This window comes from Elephas maximus, chromosome 4 (genome assembly GCF_024166365.1).
Source record: "Elephas maximus indicus isolate mEleMax1 chromosome 4, mEleMax1 primary haplotype, whole genome shotgun sequence".
Taxonomy (NCBI): Eukaryota; Metazoa; Chordata; class Mammalia; order Proboscidea; family Elephantidae; genus Elephas; species Elephas maximus.
In genome coordinates this window covers 162,504,874-162,527,280 of record NC_064822.1, presented here as the reverse complement: position 1 = coordinate 162,527,280, position 22,407 = coordinate 162,504,874, and the positions used below count along the sequence as shown (strand labels likewise).

The window sequence follows — 22,407 nt, the reverse complement described above, 5'->3', positions numbered from 1 at the left end:
CCTATAGGGTCTCTATGAGTCGGAATCGACTGGATGGCACTGGGTTTGGTTTTTGGTTTTTACAGTAGCATGCACTGAGGCACTGATCTGAACTTGGCTCATCTCTGCAACCTGCACCCTGCTCTCCCTGCCTGGGTTTTGCAGACCCTGAGTACGCTACTTCTAGCCTCCTGTCTGGGATACACTTCCTCCTCCCTCTTCACCAGGTCTATTTCTACTCATCTTTAATCCTCAGTTCAGGGCCTTTTAACCCCCAGGAAGCCTTTTCAGGCACCACACTGTCTTCCCACGTTACAGCTAATGCCCCTCTTTGCCGCCTCCATAATGCTCTTTCCCATATGTTGATTCCCTGCTCTTAACACACTATCGATTTATAAGTCAGATTATAAGTCTATCGTCCCTGTTCCATGAAAGTGCTCTTTAGTATGATCCCCAGTATATAGTATATAGGAGGTGCCCTACTGCTCACTGGGAGTCCCTGGGTGGTGCAAACAGTTAAAGAGCTTGGCTGCTAACCAAAAGGTTGGAGGTTCAAGCCTACCTAGAGGCACCTTGGGAGAAAATCCTGGCAGTTGACTTCTAAAAAATCAGCAGTTGAAAACCTATGGAACACAGTTCTACTCTGACGCACACGGGGTTGCCATGAGTCAGAATTGATTTGATGGCAAGTGGTTTTTACATTTCTGTTCCCTGAATGAAGGACAGAAATAAGAAAGGAATGAATGAATGAGTGACACAAAAATGATGAAGAGCAAGCAAAAGTGAGTTCTGTCAGTAGGAACATCTCCACTGAAGCACAGGCAGAAAGTACAATGGAATCTTCTGTGAGAGTTTCCCAAAGCAAGGGAGAATGCCTTAACCTATTACTTACCACTAATCCTGAGAGAAATCCCAGCAAAGCCAACCTTTCAGATTTAGGATATCCTACAGACCTACCAGAATCACCCCATGCTCTACCCTCAAAGGACGTATTAGTTTCCTTTCAAACTCAAAATTTCAGGCCTGAGGTACAAAATGAATGTCAGCTCCATTCACCTAACAAAGCTGAAAATAGTAGCTACCTTTATGAGCCCACGTACCTTCTAACAAGTACGGTTGGGACAATGACAGCCACGACTCTCATTCTGCAATCTATAGGCAAATGCACTTCTGCTTACTAAATGAAGTCTAAACTGTCCATGTCATACAAACCTCTCCACAATCTGACCCCTTCTACCTCTTCAGTCTTCTCTCTGCACAGGCTCCTTTACGTGGCTCATGTTCCAGCAGTTCCCCCCTATTAAATTTAGATAACTTGGCTTTAAATTTGTTACTTAAAAAGAGTTCAATAACTATAGCAATATTTAGACAGCCAGATACTCTTCAGTCTCATTTTGGCAGATAAAGATTTAGCGTGACGATTATTTTAAAAATGAGGAATAAAATGTTTTTTCATTTCAGAACGATTCAAATAATAGAGTAGGTGTCTTTTGACATAAGATGTGCTTCAAGTAAGTTTTCCAAAGTTGGGTTTGTCTGAATGTAAAACGAAGTATAATTGATTTTTGACACTTTAATTTTAAGTGAGCTGGTTGTCAGATTTCACTTGAAAAGGATCCACAATATACACTTCAAGGACATGTCAACTATCTTCAAATATTATTGTCACTCTTCTGTGTTCAGAAATTTATCCTACCACTATAAATGCCATTATCTGACACATTTGAAATGAAAGATTGTGGTTAATAGAATTTCTGGTTTATGGAGAATATCATATACTCCACACAGGAATTAACAATTTATAGCAATCCATACATGTATTCAGCATTATTCAACAATTGATAAAATTAGATATGAGGCAATACTGAGTGTCTACAAGGTACTGCCAAAAGCCAAAACCAAAATCATTGCCATTGAGTTGATTCCAACTCATAGCAACCCTATAGGACAGAGTAGAACTGTCTACATAGGGTTTCTGAGGAGCGCCTGGTGGATCCGAACTGCCAACCTTTTGGTTAGCAGCTGTAGCTCTTAACCACTACACCACCAGGGTTTCCTAGACCTTGCATATTCAAAGATTAAAGATGGTCTCTACAAAGCAGGGGAAACAGACCTGGAGGCAAATCATCATGCTTCTATAAGAATGGTAATAGTAGTAAGAAATGAATACTTGGACACACAGAAGAAATTGTGGTTGCCTTTAGTATTAGGAGGACTACCACAAAATAAGTGGCATATGAGAAGTGCCCTGAAAGATATGTAGACATTTACAAGGCAAAGAACCAGAGTTGTGAAAGGACATGACACTCCCTGGGACCTGAGACTTGAACTCCGGGTGTGTGGAATAGCAGAAGACATGTCTCCAATAAAGGACCAAAACGTCACACCAGGAACTATGGCCTTTTCCTATAAACAATTAGATTTGCCTTTTGGTGAAGACAATTCTGGCAGCATGCACAACAGACCAGAAGAAATAAAGGGAGACAAAATGCCTCATTATGAAGCTCACTAGACTGGGTTTGGCTGGGCAGCTTGGCTCAGGCAGCTGTGCTTCACATGGAAGTGGCATCACTTCTACTTTGTTGACCAAAGCAAGCCACATGGCCAAACCCAAACTCACAGGGTGGGGAAATATACTCAACCTTTTTAGTAGCAGAAATTGTGAAGTCAAATTGTAAAGGGCAAGAATACAGGTAGGGGCAAAGAATTGGGGCCAAAAATGCAACCTACCACAGTCTACCCTCTTGGCCACAATTATTCATGTTCCTCTCAAATGCAAAATACATTTACACCCATCCAAAACTACTAAACCCACAGCTATTCAGTTGATTCTGACTCATAGCGACTCTATAGGACAGAGTAAAACTGCCCCATAGGGTTTCCAAGGCCGTAATCTTTACAGAAGCATACTGCCACATCTTTCTCCCGCAGAGTGGCTGGTGGGTTCAAACCGCTGACCTTTCCATTAGTAGCCCGGTGCTTTAAGCACTGCACCACCAAAGTCTCATCCAATCACAGCATCAAGCTCAAAGTTTAGGATCTTATGATCTATATTGGGTCCAGATGGTCTCATTTTGATCCAGAGAACAATGAACAAAGAATGAGTTATCTGCCTCCACCCTATCACACACACAAACACAGCCTACATACAATGGTGAAGCAGGGGCAGGATAACTGCAATAAACACTCCAATTTAAGAAGAATGGAAAACTCACGGCAGTAACTGGCCCATAGCAATTCTGAAAGTCCACTGGGCAAATGTTGCTCTGTGGGAGAGAAATGATTCTGGATTAGGTCTGGGTTCGGCTCCCCGGGTGTTCTCCACTGCTTTTGACTCTGCCCTTCCTTTTCCATCATCCTCCTTGGTCATTTCCAAAAGGGGCATTGGAAAAATATGCCATTTTTGGCAACCAAGTAACTTTGTCAGCCTTTTCCCTTCCTCAGACAGTTGAGGGCCCATTTTATGTTGTTGAAACAATTCAAACTCTTTTAGTCCTGGATATTAATCAGTACTTTTGCTAATTCAATTGTCTAAAACACTTTGTTTCTATGCATTTGATTTCAGTCTACTTCTTGTGCCAAAAGCCAAAAGCCAGGTCCACCATTTTTTTTTGTCTAAAAATGCCACTCTCTCTCTCTAGACTTAATTACTCCTAATAAAGGCATACCAGAATGATGAGGGCCTCTGCCCTTTACCTTTCTAAGTATCCTTTTTACCAGCCAAAAAGGTCTATACAGGCTCTCAATTTCTTTGCCTTCTTTACACTAATAGAAATTATTGAGGACTTAAGAGATTTTACCTTAGAAAATTCTAGAAAGCACAATAATACACACGCACACCTTCATTAGACACAAGACCAATATCTAACGTAACCGCTGAAAAACTTCGTTCCATGCTTGTAAAAATATAAGCATGAAAAATACAAATAATATCTTAGTGTTACTTTGAAAATAATTGGACCTCACAGATCCCAAAAGGAGGTTTGTGGAGATTCCCAAGGCTCACCAAACTACACTTTGAGAACCACTGGTCTACTAGAAGTTACCTTTTTTCTTCTCAGGGGCCTTAAAGAAAGTTTTCATAGCCATACCCTTGATTTAGTCCTTTCCCTGAGGCTATCTCTTACTAGCAGTCCTGGATTTGCTCTATGTTCCCAGGCTACAGTTTAATTTGGGAATATCTTGCTGCTGAAGAGCCTGGAGAAGAAAAATAATTTTAATTCCCTGTATATTTTGCCTATAAACTGGCCGATTATTTTCTAAACTCATGCCTTTCTTGAAGTACCTTATCATATGTGATGGTTAAGATTGTGTGTCCACTTGGCTGGGCCATGATTCTCAGTGTTTATATGTGATCACTCCCATGATGGGATCTGCTATGAGTAGTCAATCATTTTGAAAAGGAGTTTCCTTGGGGGTGTGGCCTGCATCTGAATATAAGCAAGCATTCTGGCTTTTTGCTTGCTCTGGATTCTGTGGCTGCCTCCTGTTCATCTGACCTCCAGTGCTTGGGACTTAAGCTATCAGCTTATCTGCCAATCTTGGGATTCTTTGATCTTCACAGCCTGTGAGTGGAGCCCTGCTCTTCGACCTACTGATCTTGGGTTCCCCAGACCCTACGGCTACGTGAATCAGGAGAAGCCTCTATCCTAATCCACGGACTTGGGATGTTACAGCCTGTACAATCATGTGAGCTGTTTCTTTGATATAAATCTATGTATATATTTATATGTTTTAATGGTTTTGCTTCTCTAGAGAACCCAGCCTAAGACATATTATGCAGCTAAAAGAAAGCTAGACAATATTTCAACAGTCTTTCTGGAACCATCTTGCTTGAGCCCACAAGTTCATTAGGTACATTTCTTATCTTCAAAGTTACTGTGTTACTAGGTAGAAACCCCAGGTTTTTGCTCAGCATGACGCATATTGGCCAATAAACGAGAGACCGAGGTGAGAGAATAGGAAAAGCACCTTTATTTCATTGTACTAGGAAAGGAATCAGGTGGAGTTGCTGCTGCCAAGACTGCTCGCCAAGGGCAGGCAGACAAGTTAGTTTTAAAAGGCTTTACAGGTAGAGACTTCATACAAATTATGTCAGCAACATTCTTTATCATACTGTGCAGGTACAGTGGGGTTTACATATAACCTCCAAGCAAAAGCAAGACTCAAATGCAAAGCTGGGGTCGGGGGGAGCCCAGCAAAGGAATCAGGGTTTTTAATACAACACTGTGGGGGCTCTGTCTCAACGGCAAGTGACTGTTTTATTAAATGTTTCATCACTATATGACACATCACCATTTTATCTAGACTTCTCTAAGAGTTTCTTCACTGCACTCTGCCTGGTCCCGAAACAAATGCCACCTATTTAAGGTTTTTGTTATGGCACTACCTTGCTTCTAGGTACCAATTTCCATATTGGTTAGCTATTATTGCATAACAAACATCCACAATATCTCAGTTGTAACCAACAATAGCATTTATTCTCATGGTTCTGTGAGTTAGCTGGGTATGGATACAGGGAGAGTGAGAAAAGGAAATATAACCCAGAGCTCAGTTCCTGGATTTTGTGGTCAGATCTGAGTTATTGGCTGTGCCACCTACTGTGAGAGTTTGGGGGAGTTACTAGCCCTTCTCCTTTCTACTATCCTCATCTATAAATGGGGGAAAGTGATAGGTATTATGTATGTAAAGCAGTTAACACAGTTCTTGACATATATATGCTTAATAAATATTAGCTATTATTAATATTCAGATACAAGTTATAGAAGTGACTTATAGGCAATGCCTCAATGACTAAAAAAATGACTAGATATACTATTTTATAGTTTAGTTAACAGAATGCTAAACAAGTTAGTACTGTAGATAATCACTGCACCTGATCTAAATTATTTCCAGCAAAGAATTATTTTATATATTAAATTATCACATCCAACATATTAATCATACATACAAAGAGCTTCTAAATACTACAGAAATACAAAGATAAAGAGATAGTATGTTTAGACTCACATTTTCCATGGAGGGAAAATGTCTTAGAACTTTAGGAACTGAATAATGATTTCATTTTTGGTATATGGTATCTGTTACATACTTTAATTCTGTAGCAAAAGGATGGAAAAGATTTACCATGCTAACATTAATCAAAATAAAACCAGAGTAGCTATGCCAATATCAGAGAAAATAAACTGCAGAATAAGAAGTATTACCAGAGGCCTAAAGAAAGACATTATGTACAGGGGTCAATTCTCCAAGAGGACATTACAATCCTAAATGTAAGCACCTAATAACAGAGCTCCAAAATATATGAAGCAAAAACTGATAGAACTGAAAGGAGATAGTCAAATCCACAATGATATAGTAAGTCCCTTGGTTATGAATGTCCGACTTACAGACAGCTCTTACTTGTCCTTTAATGTCATCTAAATTTGTCCTCACTTTGAAACAACTGAACAAACTCCTACTTGCATCAAATTCTTCATCACAATCACGTTCACTTGCTGCTCGAGCAGCTTTTAAATCATTGGAAAGGCTTCGAGCCTTTTCTTGCACTAAACCTGTTGCCATTGAGTCAATTCTGACTCACAGTGACCTACAGGACAGAGTACAACTGCCCCACAGGGTTTCCAAGGATCCCCTGGTAGATTCGAACTGCTAGCCTTTTGGTTAACAGCCATAGTTCTTAACCACTACACCACCACCAGGGTTTAAATAAAAACCATATGCACCTGTTCTGACTTACCTACAGATTCTTAAAGACACACTTACGAACAGATCTCATTCCTAACCCAGGGACTGCCTGTAGTTAGAAATTTCAACACTCCTCTCTCGGTAACTAATAGAACAAGTAGCCAAAAAAAAAAAAAAAACAAAACCAGTACAGATACAAAAGGTATGAACAATCCTATAAAACTACTAGACCTGATTGACATTTAGGGCACACACCACCCAACAACATAGACTAGTTATCCTTTCCAAGTATACATGGAACATTCACCAAGATAGACAATATTCTGGGCCATTCAAGACAAACCCTAACAACTTTAAAATAATTAAAATTATAAAGTATAGGTAGAAGAGAATGAGCTGGAGTAATTAGAGTGATGTTGGCATTTGTTTTTGAAAGATGGATGCTTAGAGATTTCTCACATTTTCTGTGAACCCATCAATGCTTAAAAATATCGTTTATTCAGGATTTAGTTATTTTGTAGCAGGAAGGTCTTTTAGAATTTCTTGTCCAACTTTTTGTCTGAAGCAGAAATTCTTATTCACTGTTTGACCAGCTCCTTCTGGTTTTTGCAAGCACCACTCCCCTAGAACTGGCTTCCATGTTGCTAAATCCCATGGACCCATTGTAGAATCATCTTAATTATAGTTAACATATATGGAGCATTGAGTATGTGCTATTAAATATTCAAATCACTTTGCCACCATCTTATGAGGTAAGTATTATTATCACCCTGATTTTACAGATGAAGGCACTGAGGTCTCAAATAGGGTAAGTAACCCATCTGTCTTAGTGATGTAGTTACTTCTATAACAGAAATACCACAAGTGCATGGCTTTAACAAACAGAAATGTATTCTTTCACAGTTTAAGAGTCTAGAAGTCCGAATTCAGGGTGCCAGCTCTAGGAGAAGGCTTTCTCTGTCAGCTCTAGAGGAAGGTCCTTGTCATCAATTTTACCCTGGTTTAGGAGGTTCTCAGCACAGGGACCCTGGGTTCAAAAGATGTGCTTTGCTCTCGGCTCTTTCTTGGTGTTAGGAAGTCCCTCTCCACTCAGCTTGATTCTTTCTTTTATACCTCAAAAGAGATTCACTCAAGATACAACCTAATCCTGTAGACTGAGTCCTGCCTCATTAACATAACTGCCTCTAATCCTGCCTCGTTGACACCATAGAGGTTAGGATTTACAACACATGAGATAATCACATCAGATGACAAAATGGTGAACCACCACACAATACTGGGAGTCATGGCCCACATGATTCTCATTGACACACATTTTTAGGCAACACGATTCAATCCATAACACCTCCCAAAGATACACAACTATTAATGCTGGATCCAAGATTCAATCCCAGGCAGGTATGTTCAGAGAGAGAAACCTGCAAACATATCATTAAGTCAGAGATTCTTAAAGGGGGATAAAATAGTCCTGGTTTGATGTTGTTGTTGTCTGGTCAGTTCTAACTCAGTGACCCCATGTACAACGGAATGAAACACTGCCCAGTCCTGTGCCATCCTCATGATCATTGCTATGGTTGAGCCCGTTGTTACAGACACTGTGTCAATCCATCTTCTTGAGGGTCTTCCTCTTTTTTGCTCACCCTCTACTCTACCAAGCATGACATCCTTCTCCAGGGACCATTGCCTCCTAATAAGATGTCCAAAATATGTGAGACATAGAACATTCTGGCAGTACTTCCTCCAAGATGGATTTGTTCAGTCTTTTGGCAATCCATGGTATATTCAATACTCTTCCCCAACACCATAATTCAAAGGCATCAGCTCTTCGGTCTTCCTTATTCATTGCCCAGCTTTCACATGCATATGAGGTGACTGAAAACACCATGGGTTGCGTCAAATGCACCTTAGTCGTTAAAGTGACATCTTTGCTTTTTAACACTTTAAAGAGGCTTTTTGCAGCAGATTTGCCCAATGAAATTAGTCTTCTGATTTCTTGACTGCTGCTTCTATGGGTGTTGATTGTGGATCCAAGTGAAATGAAATCCTTGAAAAAAAAAATTTTTCAATTTCTTCTCTGTTCTATAGCAACCCCAACATCTCAGCAGAAGAAAAATCACAAATCTTCCCCAGGGGGAAGCATCCCCTCCTTCTACCACCACCATCAGTCGTCATCAGTTTGATTACAATTCATGCGGATTCCATGATTCTCAATAATTAATTTTTTGGAAGCAAATAATCAGGCCTTTCTTCCATGGCACTCTGGCTGAACTCAAACTGCCAGCCTTTCAGTTAGCAGCTGAACACTTAACCATATGCACTACCCAGGGACTCCCTCAGAATTCTCTCATAGTAGTACTAAAAAACCCCACAAATCCACAATCAAAATTTACCAAACCTTCAAAGAAACAAATGACCATGAGGGAAAAGGTACAAAGGCAAAAAATGAAAAATTAAGATTGTACTCTCTTACCCATACCTTCAGATACTGGAATGATCAGATACAGAATTTAAAACATACACGTAAATTAAATATTTAAAGACATAAAATATTGAATTTTGAAAATAAGCAGGCCACAAGAAACTATCAAAATTACTGGTAAAAAAAAAAAAAAAAACCAATGCCGTCAAGTCAATTCCGACTGTAGATATGAAAAAGAACTAAGGAGAACTTTTAGAAGTGAAAAATGCCTTTAAAACTAAAAATTCTGTGGATAGGTTAAACAGCAGATTAGGCACAGCTGGAGAAAAAATAAGCAACCTGTAAAACGTATTAAAAAAAAAAAACCCTAAAAATCCAGCATTGAGAAAGTTGGAAGATGAAAAAATAAAGGATAGAATGAGAGAATCAAACATTTCTGTTTGTTGGAAGATATGGCCTTGGTGATAGAAAAGATGCCAGAGATCGAATGACTGTATTTTGCAAGACCAACAGCTTCTTCACTGCAAATACCTTTTTCACCAACTTAACTGGTAACTATACACATGGACCTTGTCAGACAGAATATGCAGGAATCAAATCAACTACATCTGTGGAAAGAGACAATGGAAAAGCTCAATATCATCAGTCAGAACAAAGCCAAGGGCCCACTGTGGATCAGATTATCAATTGCTCATATGCAAGTTCAAGTTGAAACTGAAGAAAATTAAAACAAGTCCATGAGAGCCAAAGTACAACATTGAGTATATCCCAGTTGAATTTACAGACCATCTCAAGAATAGATTTGACACGTTGAACACTGATGACTGAAGACCAGACGTGTTGTGGAATGACATCAAGTATATCATATGTGAAGAAAGCAAGAGGTCATTAAAAAGACAAGAAAGAAAGAAAAACCAAAGTGGATGTCAGAAGAGACTCTGAAACTTGTTCCTGAATGTCGAGTAGCTAAAGCAAATGGAAGAAATGATGAAGTAGTAGAACCGAACTGAAGATTTCAAAGGGCAGCTCCAGATGACAAAGAAAAGCATTATAATCACACGTGCAAAGAGCTGGAGATAGAAAACCGAAAGGGAAGAACATGCTCGGTGTTTCTCAAGCTGAAAGAACTGAAGAAAAAATTGAAGGCTTGAGTTGGAAGAGTGAAGGATTCCACGGGGAAAATATTAAACGACTCAGGAGACATCAAAAGAAGGTGGAAGGAATACACAAGGATATTATATCAAAAAGAAACGGTCAATATTTAACCATTTCAAGAGGTAGCATATGATCAGGAACTGATGGTACTGAAGAAGTACAAGCTGCGTTGAAGGCATTGGCATTGGCAAAAAACAAGATTCCAGGAATTGACGGAATATCAATTTAGATGTTTCAACAAACGGATGCAGTGCTGGAAGTGCTTACTCGTCTATGCCAAGAAATTTTGAATACAGCTACATGGCCAACTGACCTATTCCCAAGAAAGGTGGTCCAACCAAATACAGAGATTGTCCAAAAATATCATTAATGTCACACACAAGCAAAATTTTGCTGAAGATCATTCAAAAGCGGCTGCAGCAGTATATCTACAGGGAACTGCCAGAAATTCAGGCTGGATTCAGAAGAGGATGTGGAACCAAGGATATCACTGCTGATGTCATTTGGAGCCTGGCTGAAAGCAGAGAATACCAGAAAGATGTTTACCTGTGTTTTATTGACTATGCAAAGGCATTTGACTATGTGGATCATAATAAACTATGGATAACATTGTGAAGAATGGGAATTCCAGAACACTTAATTGTGCTCATGAGGAATCTTTACATAGATCAAGAGGCAGTTGTTTAGACAGAACAAGGGGATACTGCATGGTTTAAAGTCAGAAAAGGGTTGTATCCTTTCACCATACCTATTCAATCTGTATGCTGAGCAAATAATCTGAGAAGCTGGACTGTATGAAGAAGAATGGGACATCAGGGTTAGAGGAAGACTTATTAACAACCTGCATTATGCAGATGACACAATCTTGCTTGCTGAAACTGAAGAGGACTTGAAGCACTTACTAATGAAGATCAAAGACCACAGCCTTCAGTATGGATTACACCTCAACATAAAGAAAACCAAAATCCTCACAACTGGACCCATAAGCAAGATCATGACAAATGGACAAAATATTGAAGTTGTCAAGGATTTCATTTTACTTGGATCCACAGTCAACACCCATGGAAGCAGCAGTCAAGAAATCAAAAGATGCATCTGGGCAAATCTGCTGGGCAAATCTGCTGCAAAAGCCCTCTTTAAAGTGTTGAAAAGCAAAGATGTCACCTTGAAGACTAGGTGTGCCTGACCCAAGCCATGGTATTTTCAATTGCATCATATGCATGTGAAAGCTGGATGATGAATAAGGAAGACCAAAGAATCGACACCTTTGAATTGCTGTGTTGGTGAAGAATATTGAATATATACTATGGACTGCCAAAAGAACGAACAAATCTGTCCTGGAGGAAGTACAACCAGAATGCTCCTTAGAAGCAAGGATCTTGAGACTATGTTTTAGATACTTTGCACATGTTATCATGTCCCTGGAGATGAACATCACACTTGGTAAAGTAGAGGGTCAGTGAAAAAGAGGAAGACTCTCAATGAGATGGATTGACACAGTGGCTGTAACAATGGGCTCAAAAATAACACGATTGTGAGCACGGCACAGGACTGGGCAGTGTTTCGTTCTGTAGTACATAGGGTCACTATTAGTCGGAACTGACTCAATGGCACTTAACAACAAGCATGGACATGATGAAATTAAGCAAAACAGTTTTGATATAGCATGCCCATATATGGTTGGCAAAAGAACACATAATACATTATTTGTGTAAAATTATCGTAAATATAAGAAAGTAGGGATCATTAGGGCCATGCTGGAGACTAACTGCTCAAGTATAGCAAGAAGGAATTGAGAAAAGAAATTGATATAAACTTAGGGAAGTCAGTCAGTATATATAAAAAAAAATTAGTCAGTATACAACAACAATAATATTAACATCACCTAATTTCTAGGTGTAAAGGGAAAAAAAGAACCAAAACACCAGACAACAATAGCAAAGGAGTTGACAGAGAGAGAAGGATAAACAGTTAAAATGTTCGAAAGTTCTTGTACAGTTCAGAAAAGCGCTGACAACCAACAGAATAAAAGCTGTGAGAAACTTACAAACCAGTAAATAAATGAAATAAAAGAAGAAAAACAAAAATTCAAGTAATCTAAGAGGAAAATAGCTTAAAAAAAAAAGAAGACAAATAGAATGTACAAAACAATACAGTAGAAACAATCCAAATATATGAAAACAAACACGTTGCTGTGAAGTTGATTCCAGGTCATGGTGACCCCATGTGTTATAGAGTGGAACTATTCCACAGGGTTTTCCTGGAAGATCTTTACCAAAGCAGATCCCCTTTCTTCCACAGCACTGCTGGGTGGATTCAAACTGCAAATGTTTAGGTTAGGAGATGAGTGCAATCCGTTTGCGCCACCCAGGTGCCTCAAAAATATACCATTAGTCACAATTAAACTATTCAATTAAGAAGCAAAAATTGTCAGATTGGATTTTTAAAAACCAGAATTCATTAATGTGGATCTAGCAAATAGCAGCCAAACCCTCCCTCTGAGAATGACAAGAAAATCTCGGGGGAAAAAAAAAAAATTTTTTTTTTAAGCAATGTGTTTTAAGGTATGATGAATTAGATTGTTAATCAAAAATACTCCCTCGCCCTTGAACTCATTGAGTAATTTTCCCAACCCTTGATTTTGGGACCAACCAAGTCCCTGGGTTTGGGCAATGGGATGTTATCAAATGTAATCAAGCAGCAGCCTGATCCAGCTTGTGTGGCTGGGCATGTCCTCTTGCCATAACCAGGAGAAGAGCTTCTCCCAGATTCCTCTTCAGAGCTTCCTTAGCTGATCTACAAACCTGCAGCATGAAGCACAACTTTCAACCACAGGTCTGTGAGCAAGAATAAATGATTGCTGTTTTAAACCACTGCATTTTGAGGGTGTTTTGTTTTGCAGTATTAGCATAGAAATAATTAACTGATACTGATTTAAAAAAAAAAAAAAAAAAAGGCATCACAGTTCTACCAGGGCAGTAAAGAATCGAAGCGCAAAGGTCCAGGACAAAAACCCAAAGTAAACTTGACATTTGGGGCTGGTTTTCCTCTTGGGCCAACTACCAATTCAAAAACGGCAATTGAGAAGAAGCAGATCTTTCGAAAAACCTACAGAGATGAACAGACAATAATTGGAGTTCATGAGTCACCAAACCAAAAAACCAAACCCATTGCCATCTGGTCCGTTCCGACTCATAGAGACTCTATAGGACAGAGTAGAATTGCTCCCTTAGGGTTTCCAAGGAGTAGCTGGTGGGTTCGAACCACCAACCTTTTGGTTAGCCGTCGAGCTATTAGCCACTGTGCTACCAGGGCTCTATGACTCACCAAGGTGGGTGCTGTGCATGCTTGGCAAAAACAAAAACATGTAACACGCTCCTTACTTGTGTAGGAGTTCTGAAGAGCTATACTTCAAAATAAAGATAAACCAGGGACTTAAACTCAAATTGGAATCACTTCAATCCGTGATTAGATTAGGTGACACAGGATTGCTCATTCCCCTAGCCTAGCTGCCACAGTGAAAGTAAATCTCTGTAAGAATATAATAGCATCCAGAGACTCAAAATATGTTTCTACATTTTTTTGTAAACAGTGTCAGTTGCTCAATAAAAAATATTTAAGAAGGCACAATATGACCCAAAACTGACATAACATAACAGAGATGCATAGGGTATCCAGATGTTAGAGTTATCAGATACAGACTTTAAAATACCTAAGATTAATGCTTAAGAAAATAAATCATAAGAGTTAAACTGAAAAATACGTCCTTCTCTTAGCTATCTAGTGCTGCTATAACAAAAACACCACATGTGGGTAGCTTTAATGAACAGAAATTTATTCTCCTACAATTTAGGAGCCTAGAAGTCTGAATTCAGGGTGCCAGCTCTAGAGGAAGGCTTTCTCTGTGCCAGCTCTGGAGGAAGGTCCTCCTCTCTTCTGAGTTTCTGCTCCGCGTGATCTTCATGTGGGTTGGCATGTCTCCTCCTGTCACTGCTTCTCTTGCCAGCTTGTTTAATCTCTTTTATATCTCAGAAGAGATGAATTCAAGGCACACCCTAATCTTGCCTCATAAACATAACAAAACCCATTCACAAATGGGATTATAACCACAGGCAGAGGTTAGGATTTACAACACATTGAGGCGGGGGGGACGACACAACTCAATCCGTAACATTTCACACTTTGGCTCCCAAAAATTCATGTCCTTCTGGAAGGACCCTGGTGGTCATAGCCCCCAGACCTTCTGTTGGCCCAGGACAGGAACCATTCCCAAAGCGAACTCTTCAGACATGGATTGGACTGGACAATGGGTTGGTGAGGGATGCTGGTGAGGAGTGAGCTTCTTGGATCAGGTGGACACTTGAGACTACGTCGGCATCTCCTGCCTGGAGGGGAGATGAGAGGGTGGAGGGCGTTAGAAGCTGGCGAAAAGGACACCGAAAAGAGTGCAGGGAAAGAGCAGGCTGTCTCATTAGGGGGAGAGTAATTGGGAGTGTGTAGCAAGGTGTATACGGGTTTTTGTGTGAGAGACTGACTTGATTTGTAAACTTTCACTTAAAGCACAAAATTATTTAAAAAAAAAAAATTCACGTCCTTGTCACATATAAAACACATTCACCCCATCACATCATCCCGAAAGTCTAAAATCAACTCCCAATCCAAATTCTCACCTTCTGAATCATCTCAATCAAATATGGGTGACACGTTAGGCATATTCCATTCTGGTGCAAAATTCCTGTTCATCTGCGGACCTGTGAAATCTAGACTACAAGTTACCCGTTTCCAAAGAGCAATGGTGAAACAGGCACAAGATAGACATTTCCATGATAAATGGGAGAAACTGGAGGCAAAGAAGGGATAACAGGCACCAATTAAGTCCAGAACCAAGTAGAACAAATTATATCAGCTTTCAAGGCTTGAAAATAATCTCCTCTAAGATTTTTTTTTTTTTTTTAAGATCATTTAGGCAATGGCCCTGCCCTCCATACTCTGGGTTTTAGTCGTGCCCTCTGGATTCTGGGTGGAGGCCCCTCAGCCCCGAGCTTCAGCTCCACCTTTCAGGCTCACTGGAATGGCAACTCTGCTCCTTTGGCTTTGGGTGGCCCCATTTTCCTAGTCCATTTGAGTGGCGACTCCATTCCCTCAGCCCTGACGGGCCTCATTCTTCTGCACCTTGAGCATGCAGCCCCATCCCTCTGGCACAACTTAACAGTGGCCCCACACTCCAGAACTGAGTTAGCAAATATCCGGCTGTTGGAAACCTAGGAGATCCAGGAGACTGTGGCACCACCAACTGAAACCAAGAAGGCCCTGCTTCCCATGCTCCTTCCAACAGTTCCTGCTGATCTACGAGCTGCTCCAGGGATGGTCCTTTTCTTAGAGTACAATAGATGTAGCTCCTTTGTCCTGTTTCCTGCCTGTAGAATTCCAAGAGGCAGGCAGCATTCTTTCAATTTTGTTCTTTCCCTGCCCCCTTCGGTCTAAGATGATGGATTTCCTGCTATGGTAGTTGGCTAGATCCATCAGTCAGACGCTTAGTACCTTTAACAAAAGATTGTATAGCCACATCCATGGTGAAAATTCTGGGACAAGTGTCTAGTTTGTATAACAGAATTTTCCAAATCTTTGTTTCCATTTTACACAGTTCATTTTTTAAAAAAATATTTTACTGTGTTTTTGGTGAAGGCTTACACAGGAAGTCAGGTTCTCATTTAATAATTTCTATACATATTGTTTAGTGACATTGGTTACATTCTTCACAACAGATCAGCATTCTCGTCATCTCCATTTTGGTTGCTCTGTTTCCATTAATCTAGCTTCCCTATCCCCCGTAGCCTTCTCATCTTTGGTCTAGGGTAAATATTAACTACTTTCATCTAGATGATTATTTTGAGAAGCACAATACTCATAAGCCAATCTGTCATTTGGCTGAAAGGTGACCTCTGGGAGTGGTTTCAGTTCCGAGTTTAAAGAGTATCTCAGGGTGATAGTCTTGGTGATTCATCTAGTCTCTACTGGTCCAGTAAGTCTGGCTTTGCACAGTTCATTTTTAAGTCAATCTCTTTCCTCTCACATTTTACTATAAGTGGCAAGGAGAAGCCCCATGGCCCCTTGAAGATCTTGCTTAGAAATCTCATCGGCCAGATAACTAAGTTCATCACTTACAAGTTCTACCTTGCACCAAACATTTGAATATAACTCAGACAAGTTCTTTGCCACTGCATAAAAAGCACCACCCTTCTTCCATTGTCCACTCACATGTTCATCATTTTCTTTTAGAGCCTCACCGGAAGCACATCTCTAGCACTATTCTTTTGCTGGCACCACGTATATTCTCTAAGATGATAGAGACTTTTCTCTACCTCTCACTTCCTAATGTGCCCTCATCAGAATTGCTTCCACATTTTAGGTATCTGTTACAGCAGCACCCTACTCTGCCAATACCAAATATCTTAGGCAGGGTTCTCTAAAGAAAAACCAGTGAAGCACACACACACATATATATATATATATATACACACACACACATAGACATACATACTTGTATATATATATATTTTTATATATGCATATATAGGGTCGCTGAGTTAGAATTGACTCAATGGCAATGGGTTTGATTTATACATGTATATATATGTATGTGTGTATATATATATATATATATGCACACACATACACATATATAGATAGGCATATGGGGACCTGGTGAGGCAGTGGTTAAGAGCTCAGCTGCTAACCAAAAGGTCAGCAGTTTGAATCCACCAGCTGCTTCTTGGAAATCCTATGGGGCAGTTCTACTCTGTCCTATTGGGTCGCTGTGAGTCAGAGTCAACTCAATGGCAATGGTTTAGATTTTTTATACACACACATATATACATAGAGAGAGAGACAGAGGTTTATCTCAAAAGAAATGGCCCATGCAGTTTTAGAAGCTGGCAAGTCCCAAGTACATGGGTAGGTGTCAGGCTGGAGCCTTCTCCAGACCCAACAGCTACGGGGGCTGACAAACTCAAGACCAGCAGGTCAGACCACAGGCCACTGGCTCACGGGCTGTGAAGGTTGATGAATCCAAGACCGGCAGGTAATATGGCAGGCTGCTGGCTCACAGGCTGCAGAGGCCGACAAATCCTGAGATTGGCAGGCAGTATGGCAGACCACTGGCTCAAGTCCCCAAAACTGGAGCTAAGATGTTGATGAGCTGGATGCAAGATCCAGAGCAGACTAATGAACTTAGCTAAAACATCCACATATATATTGGATGCAGGCCACAACCGTGAGAAAACTCCCCTTACAGCTGATTGGCTGATCACATCAGATCATATCATGATGACTACATCATTACACAACTGCCAAACTATATAACTACCAAACTACATCATTACATAACTGCCAAGCCACTGAGAATCATGGCCCAGCCAAGGTGACACACAACCTTAATCATCGTAGTGGAATTAAAAGCTTAACCAGATTAGTTGAGCAGTAAATTAGACATAACTGAAGAGAAAATCAGTATGGCTGAAAAGGAGGTTAAAGGACAGGCATTGAAGATAAAAGTGACAAAAAGACAGACGTTACAGAAGAGAGAAAATACTTAATTGGAAATCCAGGAGAGGAAAGAACAAATGGGAAAAATAATGTGTAAAAATATGTAAAACAATGGTGTTTTTCCAAAATAATGATGGGTATCAAGCCACAGATTCAAGGAGCACTATGAGCCCTAAGTATAAAAAATTAAAAACATATGCAAACGTAGGCATTTTAAAGTGAAACTTCTGAAAACTAAAAGCAAAGAGAAAATCTGTAAACACATATAGGAATAAAAGGCATATTACTTTCACAGGAGCAACAATAAGACTGACAGTGGATTTCTCAAGAATAATGGAAGCCACAAGACTATCAATATTTTTCAGGTGATGAAAATAAATAACAGTCTGTGTTTCCATATCCAGAGAATATATTTTTTCAGAAACGAATTTAAAATAAAGATATTTTCAGATAAACAAATGCAGAGAATTTGTCATCAGTGGACCTGCACTGAAGGCAGAAGAAAAATGATCCTGTGTTGAAGCTCACACAGGAAGAAATGAAAACAATACACAAGGGTAAATATGTGCTCAAACCTAAATGAATATTGACTGGATACAACAAATATAATGACTAGCATGCTGTAAAACGTAGAGAGAATTAGAATACACAATAGTGCCTACGTCAGAAAGGGTATAAATAAAGTTTTCAATTGAATTGCCCAAGAAGAGGATATATCATTTATATTAGACCTTAAAAGTCATATATACATGTTATACTCTTCAAAGTCACAATAAATAAAAAAGTACAACTGGTTTGTTTTTTGACTACTATCCAAAAACATAAAACCACACACCAAAGATCTATATACCCCCGTTTCTTTTTACCTGATACATCATGTCCGGCTTTCAATAAAAAATTACAAGGCAGTAAGCATCAGAACTTTAGAGCAGTATATTTCAATTTCCCTCCCCTCATCCTTGACGATACAGTTGTTAAACATTTCACTTTGCTATTACTACACCCACTCCTCGCTTATCCACATGGTTCAGTTCCAAAGGCCAGGTCGTTACGCAAAAATTAGTGTTATTCAAGAATCAGGGCCCTGTCCCTGGCGTGTCTCAGGATGCACGTGGCATGGTGGGCTCCCCTTCCCCACCACACCTTCTCCACCGTAGAGTCCATTGAGATTGGGGTGGTGGTGGTTGGGGGTTGCCCAACGCCCCTGAAGCAACAGAACCTACCTTCACCTACCTGGCTGCACTCCGGGCCTCTGCATGGACCCCCGCTCCTAGCCTTTCTACCTTCCTGCTCCACCAGCCCTGGCAATAGGCCTCAGCAGTGAGTAGCTCCCGAGCCTGTGGGCAGGTGAGGCCTGGCACCTAGGTCATGTGGAGGCTGCAGAGGTGGCAGAGGGGCCTCTGGAAGAAGAGACTTCTGAACTCCTCCCCGACTTTCGCAGCCCTGGCTCCTGCCACCTCCTTGTGGCCCAGCTGCCCCTGCCTCCTGCACACCACATGCTCACTGCGGGCCCAGCCCAGCTCCTCTGTCCAAACCCAGGTGTTACAAATCGACAGCAGCCTACATGGCTTATTCCTCTCACACACTTCGCCTTCCTCCTCCTCCTCTTGCCTTGGCTCGTCATTAATGTACAAAATAGTCGAAGAGTACATTTTTTTAGTATTGTCATGAATGCGAAATGTTGGGAAACTAGACAGTCAATAAGTGAGTAGTGGGTGTACCTATTTCTTGCTTTAAATAATCAATGATGTTTTTAAAGAAAATTTAAAATAAGAAAAAAAGTTTTTTATATTTCCTCACATACTTTCCATTTCTAGTACTCTTCATTACTTTGCACAGATGCAGTTTTTTATTTGGTATCATTTGCCTTCTGATTAAAGGCATTCATTAACATTTCCTGTTAATAGTGCAGTCTGCATGTGTTGAATTCTTTCAGCAGTTCTAGGTCTGAAAAAGTTTTTGTATGACTTTTGTTGTTGAAAGATATTTTCATTGGGTATAGAATTATAAGTTTTTTTCTTTCAGTGCACTACTGTCTGCAAAATTCGTATCTTTATTCCTCTGTATTTTTTTTTTGTCTGGCTGCTTTTATAGAATTTTCCTTTGTCACTAGTATTAGGCAATTTTACTATAATGTGCCTTGGTGTTTGCTGGTTTCCTGGGTCTCATTTATTTCCTTCTCTCAGGGATCAATGTCTTATGCCACCTGATGTCCAATATTTGAAAACCATTTAGTTATTGTCTTTTTTTTTTTTTAAAAGCAGAAAAGTGAAGTCCAATACCTATTATTTCATCTTGGCCAGAGGCAAAAGTCCAATTTCAAGTCTCCCATTTTACCATATAAAATTTTATTTTTTGTACTTTAGCTTTTTATTTAGCTTTTAAATTTCATGACAAAAATGATCCATCTATATACATTTAAAGTTACTAAAGTTGTTTTATTTATCCCATCCCTTTTAGTACACATATGTGGATTTATAGAAAAAAGACAACAGAAAAATAATAGATTTGAATACAGCATGTAGGCAAAACACACTAATATTTATGCCTTCTGAACCTGTTCAATAATGATATATAAGGAAACTTGTTACAAGTCATAATGCTTTTATAATCTGTCAGGAAAAGGATCACATTAGCGCCCCTTTATGCTTTAATACACATGCATTCTCTGAGCCGCAATGGAAAAAAGTAGTATTCCCGTTTCCATTTCTTTAATTATTAGTATGTTTAGTTATTAAATATATCCTTAAAAATTTCTATCACTTTGGAACACCATAAAGTTGGTAAGCTAGCTAATTTTTTTTTTTTTTAGTACATATTTTCAGCTCAGAAGTCAAAATTGGATATGAGCACCGTATATAACACACAGACTTTAAATCTTTGGAACAAAGAAGGTAAAAAAGACAGCAGCTCCCCTCATCTTATGCCACTGGAACTGCAGGTCACAGCAGGTAGCTGTATATATCCACCCACGATAAAAAAGGTGGAAATTCTTTTGATAACTAACCTTTCAAAAGAATTTTGTTAAGGCCAGGAATACAAAAATAGTACACATAGCACACAAAGTTAATGACAGAAACCAAACAATCCACACTTCACATTTCAGAGAAAAAATGGCAATACTTCAGTACTTAATACACAATACGAAATTTTCAATGGTTTTAAGTTGAATCATGTTGATTGAAATGTCACAGTAGAATATGCATGTTATGAATTTATGAGATAAGTGGCAGATATGCAGCTCTGGTTGAATCTTAAAAGCCCTTAAGAGTTTTTCACAGGTAAAGTGAACTTAACAAAAAAATTCTCAACTAGGAGTAGAAAGCTGTCAGAAATACAATACACTAACATACATGCAATAGATATAATTTAATTTGTGCAATTAAAAATTCCAAAAATTGTCTTGTCAAATGTACAATAAATAACAGTCATGCTTGACTTCATCGAGTTAACAAAATAATTACTCACCGGCCCTGTGTTTATTATTCAATTGCTTAGAAACTCCAATTGCCATTATAAAAGTACTTTTTCCATAAAAATAGAAGGCATATCAAACTCTTTAACTTTCATACGCCTTCAAAAAAACTGAAAGGCAATTTGTCAATCAAAAATATATCTGTTAAAAAAAAGGTGATTAGAAAGTACAAATAACCAATTTTTTTTAATGCACACTTTTCTTCTTATGAAAAAGGACACTTAGTGTATAGCTAAAGCTTTCAGAAAATAAAGATCCTGTTGACTTTCCTATTAGGCAGGTAACATTGTGCACTGCTTCTAATATAAAAATATAAATATTTTTAACAGGAAAGATGAAATAGCAATTTGTGCAAAAGCCCGTCATCACCCTTTTACATGAAAACCAAATTCTCCAGAAGCATATAAACAATACTGATCAGTATAGTTCTGCGTGGCCAGAAACATCCCGAATTACAAAGCATGAAGGTACCCACTGAAACTTCAGTAGTGAGCACGCAGTCTTTTGTTTTCTTCTCGCAGTCTTTCAATTTCAGCCACTAATCCTTCATTCACTGAATATCTTTCTAGCAAAGAGTGCATTTCATTCTAGAAAAGGGGGGAAAATCTTTGTTAAATTGCTGCTGTTTACCTGGCAAGCTACATTTTATATACTTTCAGCTATCATTTCTCTCATGTTCAATTAACTAGCTAAGTAATATTTCTTGTACTTAACTGCACTTATATCTTTATTAATATAAATGCAAGATCATTGGTAAAATTCACATACTAAAAAAAAAAGTTGTAAAAAAGTAGCCTTAACTATCACAAGGTTAAAAAGAAGGATGAGCAATTAATATCTATTTTATTTATTATGTTCCCCAAAACTCCCCTATTTACTTAGCTTGGCAACTAGATATTACAACTAAGTAAAAAATATATTGCCCTTTAATGGATCCGTTAGATCCACACAACTCTACTTTCATTTAAATCACAACGTCACACATACCAACTGCATATGGAACTGTTTAATCATCTCCACTTGCAAATTCACAATGTCCCGATGGCATGCTTCTCTAGAGAAGAATGCAAAATACTTGTTAGAATTGTAACAGTTTAATTCTAGATCATTTAAGAAGCTAGCTAAACATTTTTCATTGTTTCAAATT

General features: G+C 39.1%; 1 protein-coding gene across 2 annotated transcripts in view; it reads right to left on the bottom strand.

The window, feature by feature from the left end:
- Positions 1–20,150: 20,150 nt before the first annotated feature.
- The window catches only part of NEDD1 (NEDD1 gamma-tubulin ring complex targeting factor), a 56,739-nt gene continuing 54,482 nt past the window's right edge, over positions 20,151–22,407 (bottom strand). For both annotated transcript variants that reach the window (XM_049884124.1, XM_049884125.1), the window contains 2 exons: positions 22,248–22,314; positions 20,151–21,847 (listed from right to left, as the gene is read on the bottom strand). In XM_049884124.1, coding sequence (XP_049740081.1) covers positions 21,743–21,847; positions 22,248–22,314 — 172 coding nt within the window. In that variant the 3' untranslated portion in view covers positions 20,151–21,742. The remainder of the gene's footprint in view (positions 21,848–22,247; positions 22,315–22,407) is intronic.